We start from the raw sequence: 10,965 nt of genomic DNA on the forward strand, positions 1-10,965 counted from the left end.
ATTAACTCTGAATGGTTAAAGGTTAAGGTTAAGGTTAAGGTCAGACATTAACTCCAATGTCTTAGGGTAAGGCATTAACTCTGAATGGTTAAAGGTTAAGGTCAGGCATTAACTCCAACGTCTTAGGGTAAGGCATTAACTCTGAATGGTTAAAGGTTAAGGTTAAGGTCAGACATTAACTCCAACGTCTTAGGGTAAGGCATTAACTCTGAATGGTTAAAGGTTAAGGTTAAGGTCAGGCATTAACTCCAACGTCTTAGGGTAAGGCATTAACTCTGAATGGTTAAAGGTTAAGGTTAAGGTTAAGGTCAGACATTAACTCCAATGTCTTAGGGTAAGGCATTAACTCTGAATGGTTAAAGGTTAAGGTCAGGCATTAACTCCAACGTCTTAGGGTAAGGCATTAACTCTGAATGGTTAAAGGTTAAGGTTAAGGTCAGACATTAACTCCAACGTCTTAGGGTAAGGCATTAACTCTGAATGGTTAAAGGTTAAGGTTAAGGTCAGGCATTAACTCCAACGTCTTAGGGTAAGGCATTAACTCTGAATGGTTAAAGGTTAAGGTTAAGGTTAAGGTCAGACATTAACTCCAATGTCTTAGGGTAAGGCATTAACTCTGAATGGTTAAAGGTTAAGGTCAGGCATTAACTCCAACGTCTTAGGGTAAGGCATTTAACTCTGAATGGTTAAAGGTTAAGGTTTGGGGTAGACTTCAAATGAAAATATCAAAAACAACTTTCTATCGCTGGATTTGATTTTGCAACCTTTGGAATCAGAGGCTGAATCTTACACCTGCCATCCCCGTCCACAATGCCCAAGCAAAACCAAAACCTACTTGAAGGTAACAGCGCATACCGGTTTCTATGTCATCTCCTGACATCCTCAGACATGGATAGATGTCGAATACTGACTTGTTTCACGGGTGACCTGGCTGGTCTGGCACAGTGTGATTTTTACAGTCACTATCTCGCTCTATCTCTCTCTTTATCTCTCTGTGTTTTGACGTTCTGCTTTGCAAGAGATCAGGAGGAGAGAAAATGACATCATCATTAACCTTTTTTAACTAGGCAAGTCAGTTAACAACAAATTCTTATTTACAATGACGGCCTACTGGGGAACAGTGGGTTAACTGTCTTGTTCAGGGGCAGAACGACAGATTTTTACCTTGTCAGCTCAGGGATTTGATCCAGCAACCTTTTGGTTACTGGCTCAACACTCTAACCACTAGGCTACCTGCCGCCCCATTATCCCCAAACCATATTCTTCAGCACACTGCTTATCATGGCAGGACATGGAACCCAGCCTGCTTGTAATAAGAAAATCACTTGCCGTGTGTGTGCATGTGTGCGTGTGTGTGTTTAACCTTTGTTTGTGTTACTCACTTTACTGGAGCGGCCACTTCCTGATAACTCAGCCTGTGTGTGATGGACCAACTCTAGTGGCTGGGCTTGGGCTCTGTATATCACAAACTGAGAATCCCAATGAGCCAGAATGGAGACAGAGGAGCAACTTGTCACTCCTCTTTTTGATTAATCTGACAATAACTAGCCCTTTCAGGAACTCTAGTTAATGCAATGAACTTCAAATATTATATTTGCCTATTCCTATTTCTCATAAAAGCACTGTTCCAGAGAGTGGAGACACTTCTGGATTAGTTATCTTCATGAAACAACATTACGATCCTGCTCTAACGATGCGCTAGCATTACGATCCTGCTCTAACGATGCGCCAGCATTACGATCCTGCTCTAACGATGCGCCAGCATTACGATTCTGCTCTAACGATGCGCCAGCATTACGATCCTGCTCTAACGATGCCCCAGCATTACGATCCTGCTCTAACGATGCGCCAGCATTACGATCCTGCTCTAACGATGCCCCAGCATTACGATCCTGCTCTAACGATGCCCCAGCATTACGATCCTGCTCTAACGATGCGCCAGCATTACGATCCTGCTCTAACGATGCCCCAGCATTACGATCCTGCTCTAACGATGCCCCAGCATTACGATCCTGCTCTAACGATGCGCCAGCATTACGATCCTGCTCTAACGATGCGCCAGCATTACGATCCTGCTCTAACGATGCGCCAGCATTACGATCCTGCTCTAACGATGCCCCAGCATTACGATCCTGCTCTAACGATGCCCCAGCATTACGATCCTGCTCTAACGATGCGCCAGCATTACGATTCTGCTCTAACGATGCGCCAGCATTACGATCCTGCTCTAACGATGCCCCAGCATTACGATCCTGCTCTAACGATGCGCCAGCATCGATCCTGCTCTAACGATGCCCCAGCATTACGATCCTGCTCTAACGATGCGCCAGCATTACGATCCTGCTCTAACGATGCCCCAGCATTACGATCCTGCTCTAACGATGCCCCAGCATTACGATCCTGCTCTAACGATGCGCCAGCATAACGATTCTGCTCTAACGATGCGCCAGCATTACGATCCTGCTCTAACGATGCGCCAGCATTACGATCCTGCTCTAACGATGCGCCAGCATTACGATTCTGCTCTAACGATGCGGCAGCATAACGATTCTGCTCTAACGATGCGCCAGCATTACGATCCTGCTCTAACGATGCCCCAGCATTACGATCCTGCTTTAACGATGCGCCAGCATTACGATCCTGCTCTAACGATGCCCCAGCATTACGATCCTGCTCTAACGATGCCCCAGCATTACGTTCCTGCTCTAACGATGCGCCAGCATTACGATCCTGCTCTAACGATGCCCCAGCATTACGATCCTGCTCTAACGATGCACCAGCATTACGATCCTGCTCTAACGATGCGCCAGCATTACGATCCTGCTCTAACGATGCGCCAGCATTACGATCCTGCTCTAACGATGCGCCAGCATTACGATCCTGCTCTAACGATGTGGCAGATTCACTGCATCCTGTTGTTTTACTGGGCTCTTGTATCCATGGTGATAATAAATGCACCCTGTTTTTGCACACGCTCCTTTAATCTAATCTCATTGGCCCTGTGTCAGTCAGTGACAAGCATAACACACTCTGTCCTTTCCACTCTTTTTTCCCCTCTCGCTCTCTCACTACCTCTCTGACTGTTTGCTCCGCTCTGTGCTTCTCTTTTCTGAGTAAATATACAGAGAGTTGGTCTCTTGGTCGATCACTTAGTGAAGGTCACCCTCTGTGTTCCCGCGATAAAGAGCTTATTTTGACAGCTGCCTGAATCTCGCCTCCTCCCCTACCCTCACTGCCTCGTCCCCTACGCTCACTGCCTCGTCCCCTACGCTCACTGCCTCGTCCCCTACGCTCACTGCCTCGTCCCCTACGCTCACTGCCTCCTCCCCTACGCTCACTGCCTCCTCCCCTACGCTCACTGCCTCCTCCCCTACGCTCACTGCCTCCTCCCCTACGCTCACTGCCTCCTCCCCTACGCTCACTGCCTCCTCCCCTACGCTCACTGCCTCCTCCCCTACGCTCACTGCCTCCTCCCCTACGCTCACTGTCTCCTCCCCTACGCTCACTGCCTCCTCCCCTACGCTCACTGCCTCCTCCCCTACGCTCACTGCCTCCTCCCCTACGCTCACTGCCTCCTCCCCTACGCTCACTGTCTCCTCCCCTACGCTCACTGTCTCCTCCCCTACGCTCACTGTCTCCTCCCCTACGCTCACTGCCTCCTCCCCTACGCTCACTGTCTCCTCCCCTACGCTCACTGCCTCCTCCCCTACGCTCACTGCCTCCTCCCCTACGCTCACTGCCTCGTCCCCTACGCTCACTGCCTCCTCCCCTACGCTCACTGTCTCCTCCCCTACGCTCACTGTCTCCTCCCCTACGCTCACTGCCTCCTCCCCTACGCTCACTGCCTCCTCCCCTACGCTCACTGTCTCCTCCCTACGCTCACTGTCTCCTCCCCTACGCTCACTGCCTCCTCCCCTACGCTCACTGCCTCCTCCCCTACGCTCACTGCCTCCTCCCCTACGCTCACTGTCTCCTCCCCTACGCTCACTGTCTCCTCCCCTACGCTCACTGTCTCCTCCCCTACGCTCACTGCCTCCTCCCCTACGCTCACTGTCTCCTCCCCTACGCTCACTGCCTCCTCCCCTACGCTCACTGCCTCCTCCCCTACGCTCACTGCCTCCTCCCCTACGCTCACTGCCTCCTCCCCTACGCTCACTGTCTCCTCCCCTACGCTCACTGTCTCCTCCCCTACGCTCACTGCCTCGTCCCCTACGCTCACTGCCTCCTCCCCTACGCTCACTGCCTCCTCCCCTACGCTCACTGTCTCCTCCCCTACGCGCACTGCCTCCTCCCCTACGCTCACTGCCTCCTCCCCTACGCTCACTGCCTCCTCCCCTACGCTCACTGCCTCCTCCCCTACGCTCACTGCCTCCTCCCCTACGCTCACTGCCTCCTCCCCTACGCTCACTGCCTCCTCCCCTACGCTCACTGCCTCCTCCCCTACGCTCACTGTCTCCTCCCCTACGCTCACTGTCTCCTCCCCTACGCTCACTGTCTCCTCCCCTACGCTCACTGTCTCCTCCCCTACGCTCACTGCCTCCTCCCCTACGCTCACTGCCTCCTCCCCTACGCTCACTGCCTCCTCCCCTACGCTCACTGTCTCCTCCCCTACGCTCACTGTCTCCTCCCCTACGCTCACTGTCTCCTCCCCTACGCTCACTGTCTCCTCCCCTACGCTCACTGTCTCCTCCCCTACGCTCACTGCCTCAGCATCACTAGTCAATACAAATATGGAAAGTTTGTGTATTATACAAATATTTTGCATCTTTATTTTGTGTATGGGACATCAGAGCTAGCTGAAATTCCACATCTCCATCTGTTTTTGACATGCCAACACATTCTAACCTTTGACCCCCTCATACTGTAGGTGTACTTATCTGTTTTGTATTCTCTTCACTTTCATTTGTTTTCTTCAATTCATTTATTTTGTGAATCCATATTTGTCATTTGATATCATTTCATTTCCTTCAGCCCGTCACTTTCTGTATGTCATGTTCTGATTTAATTTGTCATTTTTTGCATTTGATCCTTTTGTTTTCAGTTGATTTTGTTGGTGGATTTGACCCCTTCCCCCTCTACCATGTCAATGAGAAACCATCCCATCTCCTCTTAAAGCCCATGTATCTGTAAGTATGTGTGCGTGTTTGGCCTGTGTGTTTTTCTTTGGCTAGTCTTTGATATTAATTAAGATGAAACGTCTCTTCGTTAACACAGTGTTAATTGGAATAAGGCCTTAATTACTCCACTTTAATAAGTGTTTCAGCTTTTGCCTAATGAGCAAGTCATTAAAAATGACAGCAGATAGATGGCGCCGTGGTGTGATGTCATAGGGTTCAAGGGCATTTTATATGGACCCGGAGAAAAGAGGACAGAACTATGGACTATGTCTCAAATGGAACCCTGTTCCCTAAAATATAGTACACTACTTTTGGACAGTGATAAAGCTCTGGAAAAAAGTTATGCAAGTTATTTTTATTTAACTAGGCAAGTCGGTTAAGAACAAATTCTTATTTACATTGACGGCCTACCCTGGCCAAACCCGAACGGCGCTGGGGTAATTGTGTGCCGCCCTATGGGACTCCCAATCACAGCTGGCTGTGATACAGCCTGGAATCGAACCAGGGTCTGTAGTGATGCCTCTAGCACTGAGATGTCGTGCCTTAGACCACTGCACCACTCAGGAGGCCAGATTTATGGGGAATAGGGTGTCATTTGGGACATGTTTCCTCACCAAAACCCTTATTCTCCTGTCCTCTATCCCTCACTCCCAAAAAGAGCAGCCATCTACTGCTACTGTATGCCCACATTATGCTCCCTTTCTGGGGAGTGGGGAATTTGAGAAGAAGGCTGGTGTGTGGAAGTCCAGAGATTGGATTTCCTGTCTGATTCAGTTAACCATACACTCAAGGACCTGAACACACCAGCTCATGGTGTTTTCATTAAATATTAGCCCATATCAAATTAAAGCTTTGCATTGTGCAGGTTTATGTTATTGGGATTAAGAACTGTGTCATGGCAGGATGTTCTTCTGTGACTAGTATAAACTTTCTGTGTGATTCTGCTAACTCTGCTAAGGAGTATGAATACGTCTGATTGGAGTAAACAACACTATTAAACCTGCTCTATCCTATCTGAGGGTTTAGGGTAATGTGTGTGTGTGTGTGTGTGTGTGTGTGTGTGTGTGTGTGTGTGTGTGTGTGTGTGTGTGTGTGTGTGTGTGTGTGTGTGTGTGTGTGTGTGGTTGCACGGATGTATGGTTGCATTTATGTACATAGACACACCACAGATTAGAGGCTCTCGGCCTTTTAACCACCATCCCAACTTTCATTTGAATTATATATTAAATTACGCAGGAAACATAATAACAATGTGTGCAGTGGTGGCAGCTAGCCTAACGGTTACGAGCATTGGGCCAGTAACCGAAAGGTCGCTGGTTTGAATCCTTGAGCAGACCAGGTGAAAAATCTGTCTGTGGCCTTGAGCAAGGCATTTAACCCTAATTGTTCCAGGGTCACTATCAATAATGGCTGATCCCTGGTCATTACCTCACTCTCAAAGAGGGTGGGATATGCAGAAAAAGTATTTCTAATTTACACATGTGAAAAATGACCAATATAACCACCCACCTAATTATTTTAATAATTTTGCTACACTCGCATTAGCATCTGCTAACCATGTGTATGTCACCAATAAAATGTGATTTGAAAAAAGGAAATATATTATTAGCCTGCAGGACACCTCTCCTGACAGCTTCATCAGCTCTGTTGCAAATGAGACGGCAGGAATTACCCTAACCTTTACCCTCCTCCACCACTAGGGTTGTATAGCCTCGATCTTAATAAATGTACCAGGTGTGTGTGTTTTTCACTGCTCATCCACTCAATGTCTCCTGTATCCTATCTTCTCCAGGTCTACGTAAATAGGGCGGCAGCCGACGCCGTGATTTCCCATGGAAACAAAATGGCTGCTCTGACTGACACAACAACAGTCCCAGAATGCACTGCGGCAGGCCAGACATTCCTCTGATTCTCTACTTCTTTATTCCAGCTCTTCAGTACTTCAAACATGTAAATGACTGGTTTTCTGCTTAGTAATGACTGTAGTTTCCAGTTCTGTTCTGTTCTGTTCTTAGTGGGAGGGATGGCAGGGATAGTGTTGGGGGATGGAGAGGGAGGGAGGGAGGGGGCGGGGAAATGACTGTGTAACATGGGCTTGAACTCTTTTTGTGTACTCAAATATCAATTATTTATCTAGAACTACAAACGGCATCCAACAACCGAGACTTACAGTACCTGCTGTTAATGGCTGCATTTCTGTCCATCGTTCAGAATTAGTGATCTACAGAATATGTATGTATGTATGTATGTATGTATGTATGTATGTATGTATGTATGTATGTATGTATGTATATGTATGTATGTATGTATGTATGTATGTATGTATGTATGTATGTATGTATGTATGTATGTATGTATGTATGTATATGTATATGTATGTATGTATATATGTATGTATATATACATACATACACACATATATACACATATATATATATACATATATATATATATACACACACATATATATGTGTGTGTGTGTGTGTGTGTGTGTGTGTGTGTGTGTGTGTATGTATATATATATATATATACACACACATGTACACATGTATATATATTGGTTTGTTACTATGGCTCGGTCTCATATCATCACTGTTGGGCTGAATTACAGTTGAGCCTGTGGAATGGAATGGGCTGTTGTGTTCTGCCTGTTTACTTTAGGCCACGATCTGTGCACATAAATACACAGGCAGAGCAGGAAGGGGGAGAGGGGGGAATGGGTGAGAGGAGGGGGAGGTAGGGAGGGAAGAGGGAGAGGAGGCGAAGGTAAGGGTGGTAGGTAGGGGGAAAAGCAGCCAAACCTACAGAGGATTTGTTCAAAAAGAGAAGCAGAAAAAAAGGAAAGATGGAAAATAGTTTTAGTCAGGGTTTTGAAATGCAAACTTAACTTCATAACAGAGAAAGAGAGTTGATGTTTAAAGTTTTACAGTAAAAGCACACAGGCAATAATGTTTGAGTTTGAGTCTTAACTTTTTCTTAATCTTACTTACGGTGCTGTGACTGACTGAATCCTGTCCAAAACAGTTTTGTAAACCACTGATATACAGTGTTTCAATAGACTGAATCCTAAATCTGTAGAGATGGGTGGAATGAAAGGAAATAAGATTATTTTAAATCTTGTTTTACAGTTATTTAGTCATTTTTAATTGAACCTTTATTTAACTAGTTGTTGGTGTGGAAGATTGAGGTTTGTGTCAGGAGTTATAGATGTGTGTTAAAACTCCAGTCCAGAAACACAACTGCCTCAAACTACTGTGAGGGTTGAGTGTAAGGTTGAGGTTTGTGTCAGGAGTTATAGATGTGTGTTAAAACTCCAGTCCAGAAACACAACTGCCTCAAACTACTGTGAGGGTTGAGTGTAAGGTTGAGTGTTTGACAGTTGGTCATTAGTTATACACAGTCGCTGACTGACTTTTTTCAATCCTAAATAGTGTGTGATATGAGAGGTAGTTTGACTGCATTTCCTGTCCATGGTATACAAAGATATTGAATGGAGTGTAAATGGTTTAAATGTAAACGTAGCACAAATATAGCAAAACAAGAAGACAGAAATATACACAACCTGTTTTCTCTATCATTCCATCTGTAGATTGTTGATTCAACTGTGATCCATTTGAATGGTTTGTTTCATATCATGTTTGTAGGGGTTTTGTATGAGAACCATGGATATGCTGTATTCTACGGTAATATCCTAGTGTATGTTTGGGTCTATGTTGGATTGGGGAACATGTATCCCACAATCCCAAAAGACATACACTTTTGTGCCCAAACTTTAAGATGGGGGCTTGTTCTTGAGTATTTGGAGTGTAGAATGTAGAATACTGGAATGGACATGCACCATCTTATGATGGGATGAAGGTCAGCCATTTTGATTAGGGAGTTGGTCAACCATGGTTTGTGGTTGACCACAAACCATGGTTGTGATAATATATTGTGTGATAATATATTCTGTAAAATAATGAATTTGAATAATTTATCTGCATTGTATGTTTGTTAGCTAGCTAGTCAACCCGTTTTAGAGAAATTATTCCATACATTTTTTTCAAATTAACTGCCAATATCCCAACATTCCATTCAAACAATGCAGTCAATCCACAGCCATACACTTTCTGGAATCAGTTGATGATAGGACTTAGACAAGTTGGAAATGCAACAAGTACTGATATTGTATTACATAATAGCACTCTCAGCTTTACAAGAAAACCAAAAATAAGACATGTATAGTCTGTTTACATATATTTTAGAGGCTATGTATTCTGAAAATTTGGTATAAAACCTGTATGAACTGTATTTATTTCTCCCTGACCAATAATGGCTACCATTTTCACCCCATTCTGGAACTTCAAGGTTTTATGACATAGCCCCTCTAGTAATTTAATAGGATCTCTAGCCCCTCTAGTAATTTAATAGGATCTCTAGCCCCTCTAGTCATTTAATAGGATCTCTAGCCCCTCTAGTAATTTAATAGGATCTCTAGCCCCTCTAGTAATTTAATAGGATCTCTAACCCCTCTAGTAATGCAATAGGATCTCTAACCCCTCTAGTAATTTAATAGGATCTCTAGCCCCTCTAGTAATTTAATAGGATCTCTAGCCCCTCAAGTAATTTAATAGGATCTCTAACCCCTCTAGTAATTTAATAGGATCTCTAGCCCCTCTAGTAATTTAATAGGATCTCTAGCCCCTCTAGTAATTTAATAGGATCTCTAGCCCCTCAAGTAATTTAATAGGATCTCTAACCCCTCTAGGATTTAATAGGACCTCTAGCCCCTCTATTAATTTAATAGGATCTCTAACCCCTCTATTAATTTAATAGGATCTCTAGCCCCTCTATTAATTTAATAGGATCTCTAGCCCCTCTAGTAATTTAATAGGATCTCTAACCCCTCTAGTAATTTAATAGGATATCTAACCCCTCTATTAATTTAATAGGATCTCTAACCCCTCTAGTAATTTAATAGGATCTCTAACCCCTCTATTAATTTAATAGGATCTCTAGCCCCTTTGGTAATTTAGTAGGATCTCTAACCCCTCTATTAATTTAATAGTATTTCTAGCCCCTCTAGTAATTTAATAGTATCTCTAGCCCCTCTATTAATTTAATAGGATCTCTAACCCCTCTATTAATTTAATAGGATCTTTAGCCCCTCTAGTAATTTAATAGGATCTCTATGATTTGGACTTTCTGTGGCAGATTGTGTAACTGCCTTGGCTGTGTCCCTTTAGGAGTATGATGGAGTTGCCAGTAGACACTGATCTAAGCTCAGTTTTGTGTTTCATCTCTTTTAAGTTTTGAGAAGGGGCAACTGATCCTAGATCTGTGCGTAAGAGCACCTTCTACCTGGCCTGTCCCCTTCTGTTTTGTTACTATGTACCTCTACTGCCCCCTGCTGTTGAATGTGGTCATGTACACATTAAATACTGCTGAATATGTTTGTGTTCTTCACTTGAACAAACCCCTCATCTTTGTCATTTAGGCTTTCATGGCATATTGTTCATTCATAAGTTACAAAAAAAACAGTTAAGGATATTTCCCTTTATCCGACTGGATACTGGACCCCATAGAAATGTCCAGGTTACTGCCCTGCATGTATGTACGTGTATATAACTATACTTCTTTATCTCCACGTTATCCATGCAGTCTTATACTTAACATCGTTCAGTAGAACTAATGTATTCCTTTATTTCTGTAGCCTCTAAGCTCAATTGTTTTTAATTTTTGTATGATTTGTCTTATCTGCTGAGACATGAATGCAATGATTTAACCTTTTTCAAAGCTTGTTTTCTACCTAATCAAAAGAGCCTTGAACACAGAACATAGGAGGATTTGAATTTGGTTTGATCTCGTT

The 10,965-nt window shown here is 44.3% G+C and overlaps 1 protein-coding gene across 4 annotated transcripts in view; it reads left to right on the top strand.

Annotated features, from left to right (window-relative positions):
* LOC118371511 (sodium/potassium-transporting ATPase subunit beta-1-interacting protein 3-like) overlaps window positions 1–7,156 on the top strand; it is a 163,589-nt gene extending 156,433 nt beyond the window's left edge. For 2 of the 4 annotated variants that reach the window (XM_052481889.1, XM_052481892.1), the window contains 2 exons: window positions 5,042–5,126; window positions 6,910–7,156. In XM_052481889.1, the coding sequence (XP_052337849.1) occupies window positions 5,042–5,126; window positions 6,910–6,919 (95 nt within the window). In that variant the 3' untranslated portion in view covers window positions 6,920–7,156. Of the gene's footprint in view, window positions 1–5,041; window positions 5,131–6,909 lie in introns of those variants that run through there. The other 2 variants (XM_052481891.1, XM_052481890.1) reach the window with 2 other exon arrangements.
* Window positions 7,157–10,965: the final 3,809 nt, after the last annotated feature.

Source organism: Oncorhynchus keta, chromosome 27 (genome assembly GCF_023373465.1).
Source record: "Oncorhynchus keta strain PuntledgeMale-10-30-2019 chromosome 27, Oket_V2, whole genome shotgun sequence".
Taxonomy (NCBI): domain Eukaryota; kingdom Metazoa; phylum Chordata; class Actinopteri; order Salmoniformes; family Salmonidae; genus Oncorhynchus; species Oncorhynchus keta.